The sequence below is a fragment of the Canis lupus genome, chromosome 1 (assembly GCF_048164855.1).
Source record: "Canis lupus baileyi chromosome 1, mCanLup2.hap1, whole genome shotgun sequence".
Classification (NCBI taxonomy): Eukaryota; Metazoa; Chordata; class Mammalia; order Carnivora; family Canidae; genus Canis; species Canis lupus.
This window is the reverse complement of record NC_132838.1, coordinates 104,137,570-104,159,545: the sequence shown is the minus strand read 5'-3', so window position 1 is coordinate 104,159,545 and position 21,976 is coordinate 104,137,570. Positions and strand designations below refer to the sequence as shown.

Here is a 21,976-nt window from a genome sequence, read left to right as displayed (position 1 = left end):
TATTTTATTTTATTTTTATTTTATTTATTTATTTTTTTAAATACAGATTTTTAAAAGAGATTTTACTTATTTATTCACGAAAAACACAGAGAGGCAGAGACCTAGGCAGAGGGAGAAGCAGGCTTCCTGCAGGGGGCCTGATGCGGGACTGCATCCCAGGACCTAAGCCAAAGGCAGAGTTCAACCACTGAGCCACCCAAGCATCCCCATAAATATGGATGTTTTTAAAAATAGAAGGTGCTTAACTATTTTACATTCTGAGCAGAAATGCATCAGACCTCCAGTTTCTCCACACCTACACAACGTTTTCACTCTTTTGTATTGTAGTCATTGTAACAGGTGTAATACTGCATTATAGTTTTGATTTTCATTTTCCTAATGCCAGTGAGCGTATTCTTACTTGCTTATGAGCCATTCATGTATCTTTGGTGATGTGTCTATTCAAGTCTTTTTCTCATTTCCTTTTTAATTGAGTTGATTTCTTTATGAGTTATAAAAGTTCTTTGCATATTGCTCACTTGGGGATGTCTTCATTTTGCCCTAATTTTTTACTGATAGTTCCGCTGGATATACCATTCCTGTTTGACTTTTTAAAAATTTTTTCAGCACTTTGAATATTTTATTCCACTATCTTCATTTGTTTACTATTACTGATGAAGTGCCAGGCATAGTCCCATTGTGTGGGACTAGTCCCTTCAGTGTGATGAGTCTTCTCTCACTGCTTCAGGATTTTTTTGTCTTTTGTTTTCAACACTTTAACTATGATTTGTCTCTTACAATGTCTGGATTTTGAATTGTAGTTAGAAATGATCTCCTTATTTTCATATTATGGACATACTTTTATACTGTTTATGACTTATTTTTCTTTATTTAAATTTAATTTAGTTAACATATAGTGTATTATTAGTCTCAGGGGCAGAATTTAGTGATTCATCAGTTGCATATAACATCTAGTGCTCATTCCATCAAGTGCCCTCCTTAATGCCTATCACCCAGTTACCCTATCCCCCATACACCTCTCCTCCAGCAATGCTGTTTGTTTCCTAGAGTTATGGTTTGCCTTTCTTTCTGTTTTTGTCATATTTTATTTTTCCTTCCCTCTGCTATGTTCATGTTTTGTTTCTTAAATTCCATATACGAGTGCAATCATAAGGTATTTGACTTCCTCTGACTTATTTGGCTTAGCATAATCCCCTCTGGTTCCATCCACATCATTGCAAATGGCAAGATTTCATTCCTTTTGATGGCTGACTAACACTCCGTTGTGTGTGTGTGTGTGTGTGTGTGTGTGTGTGTGTATGTATATCTTTATCCATTCATCTGTCGATGGACATCTGGACTATTTCCATATTTTGGCTATTGTGAACATTGCTGCTATAAACATTGGGGTCAGGACGCCTGGGTGGTTCAGTGGTTGAACACCTGCCTTTGGCCCAGGGTGTGATTCTGGAGTACCAGGATCGAGTCCCACATCAGGCTCCCCGCATGGAGCCTGCTTCTCCATCTGCCTATGTCTCTGCCTTCTCTTTCTCTGTGTCTCTCTCATGAATAATAAATAAAATATTTTAAAAATAATAAAAATAAACATTGGGGTACACGTGTCCCTCCAAACTCACTATTTTCGTATCTTTTGGATAAATACCTAGTAGTGCAATTGCTGGTTTGTAGGGTAGTCCTATTTTTAACTTTCTGAGGACTTACTTTTTTTAACCTTTATATATCTGATCCATTTGTACTTTTATTCTGATACATAGTTTGAGATAGTGAAGGAATCTCCAAATAACTACCCTGCCCTTCCAACAGCATTTTTAAATAGTTCATTACTGATGAAACAGTGTAGTATCTTGACTTTACCCATTCTTTTGTGTGTGTGTGTGTGTGTTTTTTTTAAGATTTCTTTATTAGAGAGCACAAATCCTTGAAACAGGCAGAGTGACCTTCCTCTAAGAACTCAGCTGCCTTGATCTTAATACTTTGCTAAGGGCAAAAGGCAATCTTAGCCCAACCTCCAGGATCCTGTAAGTCTACTTTAACATATAAAAATTCCTTTAGAGACTTCCCTTTATCTCTCCTCCCCAAGATACATGTTGGCAAGCATCCCCCAAGCATATGACCCCCCAATATACATCTGAAGGATCTCATGACTCAGGTTTTATTGGACAGCCATAAATTACCTTTTCCCATCAATAGCTAGCCCCCTCAAGAAAAGTCGTTAGCAAGCAACTTAAACCATCCCAACTTGAAAGTATATAATGGGCCACTCCTCATGACCCCTCTGCAGCTCTTTCTGTCCCCGTGTCCTGACCCTGTGCTTTAATAAAACCACCTTTTTGCACCAAAGACATCTCAAGAATTCTTTCTTGGCCATTGACTTCAAACCCTAACGTCTTTTCCTATATCATTTGGGATTTAACAAATTAAGAGAACAATGCTATAGGTTAAATTTGATATGAAAATATTTGAATAGGAACATAAGAATTGGGCAGCCCGGTGACTCAGCGGTTTAGCGCTGCCTTCAGCCCAGGGCCAGATCCTGGAGACCCAGGATTGAGTCCCGTGTCGGGCTCCCTGAATGGAGCCTGCTTCTCTCTCTGCCTGTGCCTCTCCCTCTCTCTGTGGATCTATCATGATTAAATAAATAAATCTTTAAAAAAAAAAAAGGAACATAAGAATTCTCCCACTTCTGTTCAGGGAAAATACCTAAAAGCAGTGTCAGCCCAAGAGTATGGAGTTTGTGTTCTCCGATGTCATTTCCAAACAACAGGAGAAGTGGTTGATTCTGCATCTGAAGTAGAAGAAGTGAAAAATAAAGTGAGCCGACAAGAAAAAGCCAAAAGTAACCGATCATCATTCAAGGTAGTTTTTAGAACGACTGATTACTCTAGAAAGTGTTTTTTTCTTTAGAGATTTTATTTTATTTATTATGAGAGGCACAGAGAGAGAGAGAGAGGGGCAGAGACACAGAGGGAGAAGTAGGCTCTATGCAGGGAGCCCAACGTGGGACTCGATACCGGGTCTCCAGGATCACGCTCCGGGCTGAAGGCGGTGCTAAACCGCTGGGCCACCGGGACTGCCCTAGAAAGTGTTAAAGAGACAAACCTGCTGCCTTTACAAGAGATCAATCCTGGAGTGGAAACATAGCCCCACTTTATAAGGGAAAGCCTTAAGTTATTGAAATAGTCTAGTTAATGGATGTACAAGGAATGTCAGAATTAGAAAAAAACGGCTTGTTTTGTTTTTAATAAATTACGATCCGAGGGAAAAGTCGCATCACGCTAAAATCAACCACTTAGCAGTGAGTAACATCACAGATGACTACCACCCTTATGTAAGGGACCCAAATGCATGTTGGGAACGGGTCCCCCCTCCCATCCCTGCGCGAATGTTTGCTCTGAACTACATTTCCCAGGAGTCTGTGAGCACAGCTCCTTGGAGACCGTGTACTGTTGTATGCTGGGAAAGTGGACCACCCCGCGCCCAGCTCCGTGTATTCCCGAGCTGCTGGACTACATTACCCAGAGGCGCCGTGCACCGCCCCCTCCGCGGAGTCGGAGCGCAGCGAGGCGCCTGCGGGGAGACGCTTACTGCGCCGAGGATTGTCTGGGCTCGGCATCCCGCGGCCCTGGTCCCGAGTTGATTTAGTGCCTTGTGCCGCCTCCCGACATCCGGCGGGTCGTGGGGCCCCGAGCGGTGAGTGGCTGGCCTCCCGGGAGGGAATCCGCGCGCGCTGTGGTCGGTGGAGGGCGGCCGGGAGGGTGCTCCGCCCGAGGAGGCCCGACGCGGAGCCCGGGCCCGCGGCCGCGGAGAGAAGTGCGGGGCTACGGGGCTACGCGGGGGTGTCGGGGCCCGGGGACCCCGGGGAGGGGGCAGGCCCCGGCTCGGTGGCTGTGACGCACTTCGGGGAGCGTGTGGGGGCGGGGCGGCACGGCCGGCGGAGACTGCGCGGCGGTGGGAGGGGCTCCTGCGCCGCCGCGGGGGTGACGGCGGGCGGGATGGGGGCACCGGGTCAGGGAGCACCCTGCGGTCTGAGGTCGTGGCTGCTTTCTCCGGCCTCGCGGGCCGGCGCAGGGCCAGTGGCCGGGAGGGAGGGCAGGGCAGGGTAGGGCAGGGCCCGACCCCGCAGAGAAAGTAGCCAGCAGGAGGGGCGCAGTCACAACCCCGAGGTGGCCGGTTCAGGACCAGAAGCGCCCTTCTTCCGCGCTGGTTTCAGGACCCCACTTCTTGCAGCCTAGTCCTCTAGAAGCGTTGAGATACTCAGATCCCAGTCGCCTCCTCCCCCCCTTATTTCTGATTGGTTTTCTGTTTTTCTTCTTATCTTTTTAAAAGATTTTATTTGATACAGAAAGCGCGCGCAAGCCGGGGGAGGGGCAGGAGAGGGAGAAGCAGGCTCCCCAAAGAGCAGGGAGCCGAGTATGGGGCTCTCTCCCAGGACCCTGGGATCATGACCTGAGCTGAAGGCAGATGCTTGACCGACTGAGCTATCCAGGCGCCCCCCCTATTGGTTTTTGTTAGGTGTGTGGGCCTGGAGGGTATTCTCTGCTCCAACTTATGCTCCAGAAAGGCCCTAGTGTGTCCTTCTTTCTTTCCCCCAGGCCAGCCATCCTCCAGAACCAGCATCCTGAGGAGGAAGACAACTTGTGACACATCTTAAAGTCAAGGTTCAGATGAGTTACCTCTTTGTTGAGTAAATGTGTTTCTAGGACTTCAGAATATTTGCTTTTCCTGGCCTGAAACGTTCTTCCAAACAGTGACTAATTCTTTCCTGAGAAATGTGATGGGGATGTGCAGGTGTATGCACAGAGCACAGAACAGAAGAATGCGGTGGGGAGGTTCTTGTTGTGCTTTATTTTAGCCTGCGATTTAGTCAGGAGGATACTCATTCTAAGGTGGAATCAAACACCAGGAATCCTCAATCTTTCCCACAGGCCTGACTCCTGACTCGCAGATTGCGGGTCAGAGAAGGTCTAATTGTTTTGGCCAGTCAGTGACCAAGTAAGCAGCTTGGTGATGCTTCTAAAAGTGGGGTTTGAGGGGGCGCCTGGCTGGCCCAGTCCACAGTGTGTGCAACTCTTAGTAAACGTGCTTCTGGAGTGAGCAACTCTTGATCCCAGGGTGTGAGTTCAGCCCCACCTTGGCCGTGGAGCCTACTTCAAATTTAAAAGATAAAATTCAAAGAAATTGAGCCATTTTAACAAATAAATGAAACGGGGGTTTGAGCAAAGATCTTTGTCAGAGGCAGGGTTGGTTGGTTTGTTTTTTCAGTGATCAGTAAATAGAAATCTGTTGTATCATCCAGGTCTTGTGGAAGTCTGACAGCTTCATTCTGCTTCACTGCTTCACTTGTATCTGTATGAACCACATAGTTTGATGTTGAGTGTGAATTCTGGAACTAGAGTAGGATTCGGCAAACTTTCTCTCTAAAAGGTTGTGTACTGAACAGTTCATCCTTTGTGGGCCACATATGGTTCCATAGTCTTCTTCTTTAATAGATCTTGATCATTTTTAGAATGATTTTAGATTTGTAGAAAAAATTGCAGTTAATACGGAGAAGTCACAGGCACCCCACACCCACAGTCCCCTATTGTTAACAACTTACACTTAGTATGGATGTCTCCTATTTTTACCTATTGTTAACAACTTACCATTAGTACAGGACATTATTTACAACTGGTGAACTGATTTTGATACGCTATTATTAACTGAAGTCCATGCTTTATTCAGATTTCCATAGTTTTTACATAACATTCTTCATGTGTTCCAGGATGCCATCCCGGAGATCACATTACATTTCATTGTCATGTGTCCTTATGCTCCTCTTGGCTGTGACAGTTTCTCAGACTTGCCTTGTTTCTGATGACCTTGACGGTTTTAAGAGGTACTGGTATTTGGTAGGATTCCCCTTTCTTGGAACCTGATGCTTTTCTTGTGATTGGACTGGGTTTATGGTTTGGGGGGTGGAAGAGTGCTACTTTCATCATGTCATGGCAAGAACATAAACGGTCAGCATGATTTATGATTGCTGAGTGTGAACCTGATCATCTGGCTGAGGTAGTTTGTCAGTTTTCTCTACTGTGATGTTACTCCTGTTTTTCAAGACCATGTCTCCCCAAGTGACAACTGCATGTTCCAGAAGCCCTGTCACACTAGAGCCTAGTCACTCTGAGCCTTGGTGGTCACATCTTTCTTCTCATTTACTCATTGGCTTATAAGGATCCCTGCAAAATACACTGGCCCACCTGGCATAATGCAGGCTGCCTCCCTGTCTTGAGGTCAGATGACGAGCGACCCCAAGTCCACCTGCAGCCTACCTCTCCTTTTCCGTGTAATGTAATATATTCACAAGCTCCAGGGTTAGGATATGGACACATTTGGGAGACAGTTATCCTGCCTGCCACAGGCCTATCCATCCACAGTTCCCCTGATGACTGCAATGTACCCACTCCTCCATAACTATGGAATTGTTCATTGTTGAATTTTTTAAAATTTGAGACTATCTTAAATTATATTTCTTATCATGGATTTAATACAGGCCTGCTACAAAAGGTTCAGTTTCCTAAGGAGCCCATAAAGAAGAAACTTGAAATTACCTATAGCTGTATCATCCAGAGATAATTGCTGTCAATATTTTGGTATGTATGTTTCCAGTACCCACCCCCATGCATATGTATGCGGTTTTGACTCCAGAGCATTGGATCCTGCTAATTGACACATAATTAAGCCAAACACTGTTCAAATCTTAGTTTATAGAGGAATCTAGCTCAGCTATGGGTGACATTATACCAGTTGCATGTGGAGAAGAGAGATGTGTGCCAGGGATCCTCATCTTACTTTTAAAAAGTCTCTCACATATTTACACCTTAGAAGATTAGAAAGACATCATTTGAAACTAATCCCATGAACAAATTATCAGTAAAGACAGACTTTTAAAATCCGACTTCCTAGGATTTTTTCTTTCACAGAACATGACAATAATCCCTGACTTACTACAAATATGAGCTGTACTATAACATTTTCTCGGGCAGATAAGATACATGAGAAAAACGTAAGACAACAGTAGTTTAAAACAATCACGTAACAGAGGTACCTGGTTGGCTCAGTCAGTGGAGGCAACTCTTGATCTCAGAGTCGGGGGCTTTGAACCCCATATTGGGTATAGTGACTGCTTTTTTAAAAAAATGAAAGTTTTCGGGGCACCTGGGTGGCTCAGTGGTTGAGCATCTGCCTTCAGCTCAGGTCATGATTCCAGGGTCCTGGGATTGAGTCCTGCATCAGGCTCCCCACAGGGAGCCTGCTTCTCCCTCTGCCTGTGACTCTGCCTCTCTCTCTGTGTGTCTCATGAATAAATAAATAAAATCTTTTCTAAAAAATTAAAGTGTTCACAGAAATCTTCCATATCATATGGAATACAAGATCTGGCCACTTGCTAGTGTTCTCAATTTGACATCGTTTGTTTTATTTTACTTTATTTTATTTTATCTTATCTTATTTTATTTTATTATTTTATTTTTATTTTATTTATTTTATTTTATTATTATTATTTTTTTATTTTGACAGAGTGTGCAAGCAGGGAGGAGAGGCAGAGGAAGAGGGAGACAGAATCTTAAACAGACTCTACACCCAGTATGGAGCCTGGCACGGGGTTCAGTCTTGCAACCCTGAGATCATGACCTGAGCCAAAGTCAAGAGTCTGGCATGTAACCAGCTGAGCCACTTAAGCAATCTTTGGGCTGGATTTTCCATGTAGAATCACGTCTTTTCCTCTCTGCTGGTGGAGAGGGAACATTTCCTCCTTACATGTCTTAGACTCTTTTTTTTTTGCTAATGTTAATTTAAGAGAATTTCGTTTTTAAGAGGCTCTGAAAGTTTTTAGTGTGGATTATATAGATAGCAGGTGTGAAGTACATGTTTTAGCATAAGAAAGGAAAAACAGACTTGAGTTTCTTTTATAAAAACAGATTAAGGGAAACCTGGGTGGTGCAGCGGTTTAGCGCCTGCCTTTGGCCCAGGGCGTGATCCTGGAGACCCGGGATCGAATCCCATGTCGGGCTCCCGGTGCATGGAGCCTGCTTCTCCCTCTGCCTGTGTCTCTGCCTCTCTCTCTCTGTGTGTGTGACTATCATAAATAAATAAAAATTAAAAAAAAAAAAAAAAACAGATTAAGGGTGGTTGTTGTGTTGTTCTTTTTTGTTTGTTTTTTAAGATTTTATTTATTCATGAGAGACACAGAAAGAGAGGCAGAGACTTAGGCAGAGGGAGACACAGGCTCCCTGCAGGGAGCCCAGTGCAGGACTTGATCCCAAAACACTGGGATCATAACCCAAGTGGAAGGCAGATGTTCAACCACTGAGCCACCCAGGTGCCCCCACATTAAGACTTGTATAATGTTATCGTTTCCTATCATAACAGCTAACTTGTCTTAAATAACTTAATATTACTGTGTTTTATTCAAATTATCTTTCTAATAGTTGATTCAGTCTTACCTGGCAGGTACTGTTTCTACCCCAGTCTTACCTGTGGGGAACAGACAGTGTGAGGTTAATAACAGAGTTCAGATTCACATCCTGAAAGTCAAACCACAGAGCCTTATTCTTGCTTTCACCAAGACCTCTCTTCCCAAATTACACCTACATTATTAAATGTATAGTAATACCTTCTTCACTTAGTAATTCAGCATAAACTTCTTTCTCAAATAGTATAAATCAATATTATTAGTAAGTGCATTAGATGCCACTGTAGCAGACCATAATTTATTTATCTTTGCCACAGGTATTTCTATGCTTTCTTTTCATTTTTTAAAATGATTCTCTGGAAAATCTGAATAAACTTAATGGATTACATCAGTATCAATGTCCTGGTGGTTATATTGTACTATAGATTTGTGATGTGTTACCGTTGGGGTCAGCTGGGTAAAGGGTACATGGGATCCCTCTGTGTTCTTACAACTGCAGGTGAATTTACTATTATCTCAAAAATTGTTTTTTAACTGTCCCAATTTTTAAAAATCCCTTGAACATTCTCATATATTTGTGCACTTCTGTACCTGTTTCCTTGGGATAAGTTCCAAAAAGTGGAATTTTGCATCAATACGGTGCTTTTGTTAAGTATCTACAATATGATACAAGTATTGGGAACAACAAACGACTAAAAGGACATTGTTACCCGTACATTGTTTATGTCTCAGCTGGAAAGGGAAACTGAGTGGGAGCTCAAGGTAGCCTGTGGTCAAGGCCAGTGGAGACTTCTAGGTGATATGCCGTGAGGGGTGCTGAGAAGGAGGCCACTGTTGTCAGGTCACGACCAGATAATTCTGAACACATGGGCTCTGTGTGGAGTAAAATGGAATTTGTTTCCTACGTTTTGTATCTTAAGTGTTTTCTCTGATGATATTGATGCAAAGTGAAGACTAATAGGGTCAGGTGGTTTAGCATTCCACAGGACACCATGGCTGGAAGGATAGCTCGGAAGTCACATTCATCCTCCCACCAAGACAGCCATCAGTACTACAGGACATCCCTTGGAATCTTAGTCATTTTTCCAGTTGGCCCTCACATATGTGGATATAGGTAGGAGTCAGAGAGTTGGTTTAGGTATATTAGGAAGCAAAAGGAAAGAAAAGTTGTACATAAAATACTGCGAAGGTATCTCAAGACTTTTAAAGTTTCTCTTTGAGAGTCTATCATTTAATGAGTTTGAAAGAAATAAACACACATACATATATATGTCAAGCCAATGCCTGGCTTTTGTTATACCCCTAGTGAGGTATACTTGAAGAAAACCAAAGTCAGAGAGTGTGTCAGAGGCAAGGTTCTGTGATTCTCTGTGTGTACTCAGGATTTGACGAGTAGTCCTGTTCAAGGCCAGGATTTATTACAGCGAAATGATACACAGCACATCAGAGGGACAGGTGCATGGGATGGACGACATGGGGAGGAAATGAGGCACACACTTCCAGAGCACTCCCGTGGTGCAGTCACACAGGACATGCTTGATTCCTCCATCAGTGAGTTATAGCAACATACATGACGCTTTTTCCACCAGGGAAGCCCATCTGAGCCAAGGAAGCCAGGGTTTTTATCACAGGTCAGTCACAGAGGCACCCTCTCTCTGCCGTATACCAAAATTCCAGGCTCCCAGAGGAAAGTAAGGATTCAGCATAAACCACATCATTGATACTGTTTCAAAGCAGTGAGCCACTCTTGTCAGGGAACACTGGGGACCCCCGGACCTTCTGGAAATCCAGCCAAAGGCCAGTCTTGCCCTTTCACACCTGCTTTGTTTACTCTTGCTGCACAAAGGATTTATAACTTCCCAGGCTTTTTCTTTCTGTTTCTCTGTTTCTATTTTATATCTTTTTTTTTTCTATTGATGTTGTGTGTGTGTGTCTTCTCTGTGTATCATATATATAAGCATCGTGTGTGTGTGTGTGTACACATGCTCATATATAGAATTTTACAAGTGTATTGTTGTATCCTGGTTTCTTTGCTGACCATGTATCTGAAGTGTTATTCATGTCTTGTAAGGAATTCTTCCAACTTAATGTTTCACAATCTTTTACTCTTTTGCATCAGTACTCTGCATGTATTGCTGTAGTGAGCTTTTATGGACATAGGGTGCTGAATGTTACCTGGGCCTTTCCTTCTCCACCCTGTCCATCTGCCATGCTTGACCAACCTCACCCTACAAGCCAGGAGAGGTTCAGGTTTGCATGGTACACCCCCTCTTCATCCTGGATGGTGTGGTTGGAAGGAGCAGGATGTTGCTCCAAGTAAGACCATGCACCCTAAATGAACCCCATCTCAGGTCCAGATCACAATGTCCCTGCCCAGAGTTAGCCAGACTGGGAGGTTTGGGGGCACAGTATGCACACGAGATCATCCTCAGTTCTGACACCACATACAAGGTCAGGACTTTTCAAAGCCACCCTCAAGCTAGAAGGATTCCTAGAACTCACCAAGAGCTGTTCTTCTCACAGTTCCAGGTAATTACAGGGAAAGGATGCGGATTAACATCAACCAGGGAAACAAGCACATAAGCTGAAGTCTAGGAGTATTCCCAACATGGAGCTTCCAGTTCGTCTCTCCCTGAAGTTAGGACTGGATGCTCTATCAGCATTGACATAGGACAATATGTATATAGACTGTCGCCAAACAGGGAAACTCACCAAAGTTTTGAGGCCCAGAGTTTTCACTGGGGCTTCAGCACATAGGCACAGCTGATTGAATGATTGATCCTCCAGACATGACTGACCTGTTGTCTATATGTTAATCTCAGTACCCAGGTCAGTTGATACCCATGACCCAGAGCACCTATCCCAAATCACCTGATTGGTCTTGGTGTAGCCAGTTCCCACCCTAAAACTGGTTGGGAATGGCTAGCTGCACCCAAAACAAAGACATTCCTACCAGGTATGATGTCAATTACCCTTTGGAAGTTGAGGACAAAAAAAAAGATCTTATCAATTGCAACAAGAAGGATGCACCTAGAGAATTATGCTAAATGAAAGAAGAGAAAGATAAATACCATATGACTTCACTGATAGTGGAATCTAATAAAACATGAACAAACAAAAACAGAAACAAACCCATAAATACAGAGAACAGATGAACATAATTGCCAGAGGGGAGGGGGAAAAATAGGTGAAAGGGAACAGGAGGCTCAGGCTTCCAGTTATGGAGTCACAGGGAGGAAAGGCACAGCAAGGGATCATAGTCCCGTGGTACTGGTAGTATCATGTGACAGATGGCAGCTACACCTTTGGTGCACACAGCGGTGAACCTACTTTAAAAAAAATTTTAAGTTGTGTTGAGAAACAACAGCTGAAAGTAGGTCTGATTTCAAGGCAAAAACAAAAACTCCTTCTCTGTGTGTGCAGCTGGGTTTCTTAGGGCTTCAGGGAGAACTCTTCCCTTTTGTCCAGACTCTTCATACTCCCCGATGCATCACATTGATGTGTGTGTATTGGGGGGAGGAAACGGCCAACGGGTGGGGGATTGGAAACAAAATGGAAGAGCAGGAAACTTGTATTAAATCATTGGGGGACCAAGATGCACTTATTGTAATGCCTCTTTTTTTCTCATATATCTCTGGCTTCTCTGGATTTTGTGTCTTTGGTAAAAGAAACCTCAAGAGGACTGATCAGTTCTTGATTCTAAAACTATGGCGCACGTAAGTATGTATTTCTCTTTCCTTAAAATATGATATTTAGGTCCTATGGCTGTTTTTATGAATTACCCTGAAGCCTCCTGCCCAACTGAGGCCCATGTAATTACCCACTGCCCAGTTCTTCCTGTTCTGGCAAATGATGATGCCATGCAGCCCCATCCCCACCTGTGTGCCTAATGCGCACTTCACTGAGCTAGTGATTCAGTGTCTCCTGTGTACACACCCTGCCATCAGGAGTAATGCTGGAGCAGTGAGGAGGACAGCCACTTGAGAGAAATCCTTGAGTCACATTTGTCTTTTAATAAGGGGGAGATGGTGATCCCATTTGACCACACACAAAAACTAACCCCCGCCCCCCCATTCTCCATGGATGTTTTTTCCAGGCAGAGGAGGCAATGTTCGTGTTGGTTGGTCTCCAAGTCAGTGGTGGTTAGAGCTGGAGCTCCATGAGGCTTTGGGAATAGATAAGGCTGTGGTCACAGCCTGAGGACTGAGAGGCCATGATGCTACCAGGGGACCCAAAGGGTGCATGTTGTTGTCAAACAGACCCACCATCCCTCCCTGGTGCATCCACATTGTCAGACACCTAAATCCTAAATCAGGAGCAGAGAAAAGGCAGGGGTGGTGGGTAGTAATGGGGAAGAAGGTCACAGTGTACAAAAGTCCCAGGTGATCACACACCCTCAGAATTGGGGAAAATCTTAGATACTTTGGGTGTACAACTTTAAGTCACCGTTACAATGGAATAAGATGCTTTTGTCATTATGTAGGAAGACTGCCTGAAACCTGGGCAAAATGATGAACTTGAGGTTTGAGAACATTCAGACACATAAACCCTAGTTTCAAAGATAAAAGATCTCACTTCACATTTCAGAAACTAAACCCTGAGCATTGTCCATGGACCATGCCACTTTGCCGAGCTGTTATGAGGCAGGCCCATGGCAGGCCCTGTGCTTGTGAACAGGAGGAACCCCAGGATTGTTTCAAACATCCTGATGGCTTGGGATTAACAAGCATTGCACAGGATGTGGGGTTTCTCTGCAGCAGCAAGACTCTTTAAGAACATTAGGAGCTCTGCTCAGTCATAGTCCCCACGGCACCCTACCCACCTCACAGGCCTGTAGTCTGTTCCTGTGTCCAGTCCTACTCAGGGCAGAACCCTTTCTGTGCTGTCCCATCTCCTCAAGGATGTATGGGTTTGTGTTCTCAGGGTTTGGTGACATTCTCAGACGTAGCCATTGACTTCTCTCAAGAGGAGTGGGCGTGCCTGGACTCCAGGCAGAGGGACCTGTACTGGGACGTGATGTTGGAGAACTACAGTAACCTGGTCTCCCTGGGTGAGTTGCCTGCCCCCGGGAATGTCAGCACCCTCTACCAGGAATGCCAGGACTGACTTCCAGGGAACAAGTTGAATTTTTTCTTCCTCTAGTAAACCAGCCACATGTTTGATGTAGAACAGCAATCACATAAAACCAAACAAGCATTATACATTTGTTGCTCATTGTACCTGAAGTGAGGTTGAAAGTTTTAATTCCTGAATTCTGAGTTACACTTTAGATGACAATGTCTTTTAAACGTCTCAGGCTATGTCTTATTCTTCTGTTAGAGAAGTAACAGTCATAACAGTAAAGGCTAGTGTTGTGCTCACCCTATACCAGCTTTGGCTATGTGTAAATACACTTCATCTTGCCACACGTTTATGAGGTAGGCACAATTGCTGTGTCTAATTTGTGGGTGAGTATACTCAGGCACAGAGTGACTTGGTTGGACAGGGGAGGCAGAAGCAAGAATCCACACTGTCACTACCCTCTTGTACTTGCCTCTACGGATAAGGTGCTCAGAAGTTTAAAATAAGACCCTTCCTGTCTCGTTGCTTGTTACTTAATCCTTTTTCTTTTCTGAAATTTTATCCTTTTGACTTTCAGCCTGTAATAAATTTGACTAAGTTTCCATCAAGGAATTTTTGAGCATGTAATTATTTTTTCTTAAGTTCTACATCATGTGGCTTTTTTTTTTTTTTCTTTCTGAAAGCAGGACCTCTCATTTCCTTTTTTTTTTTTTTTTTTAAGATTTTATTTATTTATTCATGAGAGACACAGAGAAAGAAAGGCAGAGACACGGGCAGAGGGAGAAGCAGGCTCCATGCAGGAAGCCCGATATGGGACTCAATCCTGGGACTCCAGGATCACGCCCTGGGCCGAAGGCAGGCACTAAACCGCTGAGCCATCCAAGGATCCCAGGACCTCTCATTTCTAAGTCAGAAGTGATTTGCTACTTTGGGGAGGAAGGGAAAGAGCCGTGATGGCTGAGAGAAAGGACAGGTGCAGAGGAGAGTGACAGCCAGTCTGGCTGGAACAAGCCATCACTGAAGCAAGCAGCCAGGCAAGGCAGGGAGCAGGTGCACCTGAGGTGTTTGGAAAGCTCCCTAACAAAGGTCCATGGCCTCTGGGGAAGAAGTCACCACCATGAACTTGATCTTTGCCCCATTCCCCTCCTACCGGTTTTCTTCTGTTTTTGCTCCTGCTTCACATGTTGCTGATGCTCCTGGTCCATGGACCATGCCTTGAGTAGCAGGGATGTAGACGTGATCCCATGCCCCTTGTAGCTCCTGCAAGTTTGTTGATATCCTAGCTTTGAGTACTTTTCTTTTCCTTTTATCTAATATTTGCTAATACTTCTTCCCGGGTACTGTCAACGTTCTAACATCCTAAGACTTTATCCCATTATGGCTCTTTTTGTGCTGTTAGCACTCACTGACACTCAGTGCATAGATCCACTTCAGTGGATGTTCGCTATAGTGATCTATCATTGCTTTTTTGTTACTGTACTAATTCATTACAGAGAAACTGTGCTCCATCTGCTAGTTGGTTATGTAGTAATTTTTCATAGTGGATAAAAAGGTTTTTAAAGGAAAAATTATTCTTATAATCAAGGGCTAGTTGGCTAGCATGCTCCACAGCTGATCGTTTAACACTTTCTAGCATCATTATGAACTCATGAATTTAAGCATAGTCTGGGTTTTGCAGCCTCTTGGTGTTAGCATCAAGATGGTCAGATCCCACCTAAATATTCCCGTACAGGCGTTTACCATGTATGTTACAGTTAATCCTTCACATTGTCCTTTTTATTTCCTTTGATGGTGGGTCTTTTTATCCAGAATTACTTTTCATTATATGATTGACATTATTTCAGAATGTTATTTTTATACCCAGCTAACCAACTATATATTCTTGTCTTTCACATTAGTTCTATATTTGATATTCCTGGGTTTTCCAGGTATGTCATCACATCACATCATCTGCAAACTGTACTCTTTTTTTCATCTTTATTCATGAGCTTTGCCCCTCCGATTTCTTTCTGCTTAATTGTGTCAGCTGATAGGAAATGGTGGGGCTAATAGGCAGTTCCTTCTTATCTAACTTTAGCAGTGTTTCCTCATTAAGTATTGTGGTGCCAGAAGTGGACCATACTTTTAATGAGAGCCTTAAGTGATTCATGTTTATTCTCCTGGAGAAGTTTTATTTCCATCAGAGAAGTTTCTGGTTTGTGGTTAGCTTTGTGGTTTAATTTTCCTTAAAAGGAAAACAAAATGTTTTTTTTTCCAGATTTGGAGTCACCCTATGGGACCAAGAGTTTACCTACAGAAAAGGGCATTTATGAAATAAATTTATCCAAATGGAACTCAAATGGAAAAAGTAAATCCCTCGGCCTTGACTGGATGTGTGAAGGTGAGTTTGAAGGACCACAGGGCCCTCGAGAGAGCTGTTTCAATCAAATGATAATCAACTATGAAAAAACGCCCACTTGTAGAGAAAATACCTCTGTTAGACCACATCAGAGACTTCATACTAGGGAGAATTCCTATGAATGTAAGGAATGTGGGAAAGCCTTTAGTCGTGGCTATCAACTCACTCAGCATCAGAAAATTCACACGGGTGAGAAACCCTACGAATGTAAGGAGTGTAAAAAGGCCTTTCGTTGGGGTAATCAACTCACTCAGCATCAGAAAATCCACACTGGTGAGAAACCCTATGAATGTAAGGACTGTGGGAAGGCCTTTCGATGGGGTTCAAGCCTCGTCATTCATAAGAGAATCCATACGGGTGAGAAACCCTATGAATGTAAGGACTGCGGGAAGGCCTTTAGACGTGGTGACGAGCTCACTCAGCATCAGAGATTTCACACTGGGGAGAAAGACTATGAATGCAAAGACTGTGGCAAGACCTTTAGCCGTGTATATAAACTAATTCAGCACAAGAGAATTCATAGTGGTGAGAAACCCTACGAATGTAAGGACTGTGGGAAGGCCTTTATCTGTGGCTCGAGCCTTGTTCAGCATAAGAGAATTCATACTGGTGAGAAGCCCTATGAATGCCAGGAATGTGGGAAGGCCTTTACTCGAGTCAATTATCTCACTCAGCATCAGAAAATCCACACTGGTGAGAAACCTCATGAATGTAAGGAGTGTGGGAAGGCCTTTCGCTGGGGTTCGAGCCTTGTTAAACATGAGAGAATTCATACTGGTGAGAAGCCATATAAGTGCACAGAATGTGGGAAGGCCTTTAATTGTGGCTACCACCTCACCCAGCATGAGAGAATCCACACGGGTGAAACGCCTTACAAATGTAAGGAGTGTGGGAAGGCCTTCATCTATGGGTCAAGCCTCGTTAAACATGAGAGGATTCATACAGGAGAGAAACCCTATGAATGTAAAGAGTGTGGGAAGGCCTTTAGTCATGGCCATCAACTTACACAACATCAAAAAATTCACACTGGTGAGAAATCCTTCGAGTGTAAGGAATGTGGGAAGGCATGTAACCATGTGAACCATCTTAGAGAACATCAGAGAGTTCACACTGCTGAAAAACCTTTTGAACAAAAAGAAGGTGCAGAAGCTTCTATACAACATTCATTCCTGCCACAGCACAAGGAAAATCCATGATACAATTTAACATAAGAAAGCTTTCACTGGTCACTCTTCCGCTTATAGCATCTCAGAATAGTCATGCTCGAGGCAAATTTAGAGAATAGAGAAATCACTTTTTCTTAGTGATCACACATACACAGTGTAGAATTTTTTTCCTGAATTGGCTTAATGAGTGCATAGAAGCCTCCTACCATTTGAGCTTTGTCTCACTTCAGATTTGTTCTAAGGAATAACTGTTAATGCAACGTATGTGGGAAAGCCTCCTGCTGTGGTACACACCCTCCCTGTTACCATCACCATCCCACCTCTTTACTCTTGTGACACATTGGGAAAATGACTTGTTACCCCTATGTGTTATGTGTGAAATGGGGACAATCACACCTACCTAATACTGCTGTTGTGCTGAGTTTGGTACATGTAAACTCTCTGAAGGTGTATCTGGAACATTGTGTAAGTTCAATAAATACTAGCTGTTGTTGTTCTTACCATCATTACTATTAGCCCTGTTCTCCGTGAGTTCCTACAGGAACACCCCCTGTGGTTACAAAGAGTTTAGAAAAGATGGTCAAACTTGTAGAAGAAAATATAGGAGATTACCGTCACAGCCTTAGGTGGGTGGGCAGTTTCTTAGGACACAGAAGAGCTAAACAGCAAATAAAAAGTTTGTATGTTGGACTTGATTAAAAGTCCAAAGTTCTAAAAAAAAAAATAAATAAAAATAAAAAAAATAAAAATAAATAAAAAAAAAAAAAGTCCAAAGTTCTGTTCATCAAGTGATGCCATAAATACTTAAAGAAGTAGGAAGCAGACAGGGAGGAGTAATAGTTACCCTCCACACACCTGATAAAGGACTCACATAGAAAACAAACAGAGGGCAGCCCCAGTGGCTCAGTGGTTTAGCGCTGTGTTTAGCCCAGGGTGTGATCCTGGAGACCAAGGATCGATCGAGTCCCATGTTGGGCTCCTTGCATGGAGCCTGCTTCTCCCTCTAACTGTGTCTCTGCCTCTTTCTGTGTGTCTCTCATGAATAAATAAAATATTTTTTAAAAAAAGAAAAAACAAACAGAATCCCCCAAGTCAGTAATAAATCTGTTTTAAAGGGTGAGGGGACTTAAATAAGCACTTAACAAGAGACGATCAAATGGCCAGTGAGGAAGTAGAAACAAGCTCAACATCCCATCTCCTTGAAACACAAAAACCACCACGCAATTTCACTAGACGATCACTAAAATAATTAACATTAAAAATCACATGTGAGAGGGGATCCCTGGGTGGCGCAGCGGTTTGGTGCCTGCCTTTGGCCCAGGGCGCGATCCTGGAGACCCGGGATCGAATCCCACGTCGGGCTCCCGGTGTATGGAGCCTGCTTCTCCCTCTGCCTATGTCTCTGCCCCTCTCTCTCCCTCTCTCTCTCTCTCTCTCTCTCTGTGACTATCATAAATAAATAAAAAAAAAAATTAAAAAAAAAAATCACATGTGAGCCCAGCACTTTGTTGAGTGGTCACACGTCACCTGTTTAGGAAGGAATGGAGCCAGCATACGGGACCTCAGCCAGATCCTGGAGGTCCCACAGCAGGGTTGAGGAGGTGATGCTTGAGGAGAGAGAGTAGATGGTGTACTATGGGAGGGGCTGGGCCAGTGATAGAGTCCTGGAAGAGTTGGATCAGTTAAGACTCAGAAAGGGCCCAAGCCATCTCAGGTGGTCAGTCCTGGAGAGAAGAGTGGGTCCTTTTGTTGAAAGGACTAGAGCCCATGGGAGTGAGTTGAGAAGCTGGGGGAGAGGATGGGAGGGCCTGGTGCGTGGGGGAGGAATGGCCAATGCTCAAACAGGTATGGGGAGACTCAAGAAAAGGAGAGTCTGGGGGTTAGAGCACAGAGGAGGATCCTGCAAAGGCCGACAAAGAATCCAGAGTCGGGTCAAAGTAGGGCTTACGTGTGGTTTGCCTCAGGGCTTGAATACCAGTATCCTCAGACCCCAGGTGTGGGTGGGTTCTATCCTAAATAAATGGAGGGGCAGGGAGAGGGTAAGGGAAGGAGTATGATGGGGGAAGGATGTGAGGGGACCATAAAGAAGAGGACTGTGGGACGCCTGGGTGGCTCAGCAGTTGGGTGCCTGCCTTTGGCTCAGGGTGTGATCCTAGTGTCCTAGGATCGAGCCTCACATTGGGCTCCCTGCATGGAGCCTGCTTCTCCCTCTGCCTGTGTCTGCCTCTCTGTGTGTGTCTCATGAATAAATAAAATCTTTTTTTTTTTTTTTTTAAGGGACTTGTGAGGGTCATGGTAGAGATAACACAGAGTAGAAGCCCCAGGAGAGGCAGTACTGGGCAGGCCTTGGGTGAACACAGCCAAGATGCAGGATGCTGCCTGGACGTAGGGGTGATCCACAGAAGCAAACGGGAAGAGTGTATCAGTCAGGACTCTGGTTCAAGGAGCAAAAGCCTAATTCAAAGTAGCCGAAGGGAATGGGGGTGGGGAGGATAAAAATGGACTTGTGCAGAGGAATCACTGGCTTTAGCCTTGTGTGTACCCAGGCTCCCACAACTTCAAAATATCTGCGTTGAGTTTGTGCTTCCTTAGGGTAGCTTTAATGCTGAGGCTGCACACAGTGCTCCTGACCACGTCAGGACCTGTCATACTTAGGACTTACATTACCAGGTAGAAAAAGTCTCCAAAACATTTCCACACATTTTGCAGAATGGAGTCTCTCTGACTGGTTCAAAAATCTATCCTGGGAACTCTGCCCTTGGCAGGATGGATTGAAAATATCTCAGGTGCCAACCATGCCTTATAACCACCCTGGAACTTGCCTAAGGCCCACAGGTAGAGTGGGGCTAGAGATTTTAACATCAGGGGCTCTCATGTATGTTGACCAGATAGATACCAGGCAGAATCAGCAGCTGTCTACACCAGGGCAGGAATCAACGTTCCTGCAACTGGATGAGGGCATGGTTTCAGAAGAGGTGACTCCCCTTCTGGTGTGTGCAGGGGCGGTGGTGAGGGGAATGGAGGCAGCATCTCAGCCCTTCTGTCCCTTTCAGTTTTAAAATTATCCTTACAAACAATACAATTGGGAATTGGGGTGGAGAGAGGTCCATAAAATCCCAGATTTTAAGTCACTAGTGGCATGTTCTATCTTTGGCCTGGCCTCCTTTTCTTTTTACTAGTGCTCAAAAGTTTGTCATAAAATTGCCTGTAATTGGGCAGCCCGAGTGGCTCAGCGGTTTAGTGCCACCTTCAGCCTGGGGCGTGATCCTGGAGACCCGGGATCTTACTGCTCCCTTCATGGAGCCTGCTTCTCCCTCTGCCTGTGTCTCTGCCTATCTCTGTGTCTCTCATGAATTAAAAATAATAATAATCTTTTAAAAAATTGCCTGCAATTTCCAGTTTACACAGAACTGTTCGTGTACTCCATGAGTCCATCAAAAGGTTATAAGTATATGCTATGTGATTATCCTCTGTAATTTCTAATACCATATATTATACTTTTTAAGAGTTTGTCTTAACATGGCCTTTATTTCTGGGCCTTCAGCACACTCTATTACTTCATTAGCATCTTGCACTCATTCAGATTCTTTTTTCTAGTGCTAGGCATTGCTTGCCTGAAAATTGCCCGAAGTTCCCAGCATCATGCTTCTCAACCAGGGTTTCCATTTTTGGCCTGGAGTCAGTCCCATGTCAGCATTTCTCCTCTATATCTGACCTCCATCCCCTTTACAATAAAGACCCCCTGTGCTCCACAATTTCAATTTTAAAAACCTTCAAGCTCTGCTTTTTTTGTAATCTGTTTTTGTTTGTTTGTTTGTTTGTTTGTTTGTTTAATCTAGTTTTGAAGAGTGCAGTCTCCCAGTGGTTGCCACTCTGGCGTCAGGGTAGCTCTGACCAGTTTTTTCTTGCTGCCCATCAAAGTGTCAGTACATAATCCTTGATTCAGTTTGAGTATTTAGGAGAATAAAGTTTAAAGCATCTTGATGCAGCTCTCCCTGTTACATCACTACTCATTTGCTTCTGGAGCATTTCCAAAACAAGTTTCTACTGGTTCACTGGTTTATTGTCTACGTTCTTCATTAGAGTTTGAGTTCTTGAATCCTATGACCTTTTTTGGCTTGCTCACCTCTGACTCCTGATCCCTTTGAACAATAAGCACCATGTACATTGTAGGCAGTCAAGAAATGTCTGTTGAACAAATGAATTTTACTGAGCCTCAATAATGCATTCCCTTCTCAAATAGATGAGCCTCAGACATACTTTATCATTAAGGATATATCTAAAAGTTGGTACAAGGGTTTATGAGATCTCATAGCTGGGAGGAATGATACAAAGTGCTGAAAGAAAAGGCTGCCAATCAAGAATTCATCTGTCAAAACTGTCCTTCAAAAACGAAAGAAATTTAAGACATTATTGAATAAAAGGTAAAGGAGTTGCTTGTTAACAGACCTGCCTTACAAGAAATGCCAAAGGGAGTCCTTCACGCTGAAATGAAAGGACACTCAATCATAATTTGAAGGCATATAAAGAAACAGTAACTACACAGAGGTAAATGTAAAAGCCAGTGATACACTTTTTGTTTGTAATCCCTCCTATTTCCTACATGACTTAAAAGATAAATGCATAAGAAATTATCAGTCTGTGTTAATGGGCACGTATAAAGCTGTAACTGTGACAGTGATAAGCAGGAATTAGTTAAAAGCTAGGGAGGAGCAGTGTCTCTGTTACTGATTCTAGGTTGGCATCATTTTGGACTAGATTGTTACAAATTTAGGACGTCAGTTATAATCCGCATGGTAAAACCATTAAGAAACTATCTTTATAAATATGAACTCCTTCCTCATCCATTAGCTGGATGGCTACATTAATCAGACAAAACAGACTTCAAGTATAAAACTTACA

At 43.6% G+C, this 21,976-nt stretch overlaps 2 protein-coding genes across 15 annotated transcripts in view; one reads left to right on the top strand and one right to left on the bottom strand.

The window, feature by feature from the left end:
* Positions 1-1,834: 1,834 nt before the first annotated feature.
* The window catches only part of LOC140600214 (cationic amino acid transporter 3-like), a 44,007-nt gene continuing 23,865 nt past the window's right edge, over positions 1,835-21,976 (bottom strand). For 2 of the 8 annotated variants that reach the window (XM_072768333.1, XM_072768355.1), the window contains 2 exons: positions 8,481-8,511; positions 4,371-5,491 (listed from right to left, as the gene is read on the bottom strand). In XM_072768333.1, the coding sequence (XP_072624434.1) occupies positions 5,329-5,491; positions 8,481-8,511 (194 nt within the window). In that variant the 3' untranslated portion in view covers positions 4,371-5,328. Of the gene's footprint in view, positions 2,622-2,700; positions 2,786-2,889; positions 3,076-4,357; positions 5,492-8,480; positions 8,512-21,976 lie in introns of those variants that run through there. The other 6 variants (XM_072768322.1, XM_072768306.1, XM_072768348.1 and 3 more) reach the window with 6 other exon arrangements.
* On the top strand, positions 3,437-17,580 carry ZNF331 (zinc finger protein 331). Of its 7 annotated transcripts, none has more exons than XM_072768371.1 (8): positions 3,437-3,690; positions 4,593-4,658; positions 5,297-5,424; positions 5,762-5,875; positions 6,530-6,629; positions 12,118-12,165; positions 13,373-13,499; positions 15,768-17,580. In XM_072768371.1, exons 6-8 carry the CDS (start codon positions 12,157-12,159, stop codon positions 17,102-17,104), a joined length of 1,473 nt encoding a protein of 490 aa, XP_072624472.1. In that variant the 5' UTR covers positions 3,437-3,690; positions 4,593-4,658; positions 5,297-5,424; positions 5,762-5,875; positions 6,530-6,629; positions 12,118-12,156; the 3' UTR covers positions 17,105-17,580. The 7 variants fall into 7 exon arrangements, with proteins under 7 accessions (XP_072624472.1, XP_072624494.1, XP_072624469.1 ...); XM_072768393.1 differs by having other exon boundaries at positions 5,762-5,888; XM_072768368.1 differs by lacking the exon at positions 5,297-5,424.

Bases quoted from the DNA above. Each gene is read 5' to 3' on its own strand.
- ZNF331 (XM_072768400.1), top strand. The intron at 13,500-15,767 runs GTGAGTTGCCTG...TTTTTTTTCCAG, and splicing joins CAGTAACCTGGTCTCCCTGG to ATTTGGAGTCACCCTATGGG.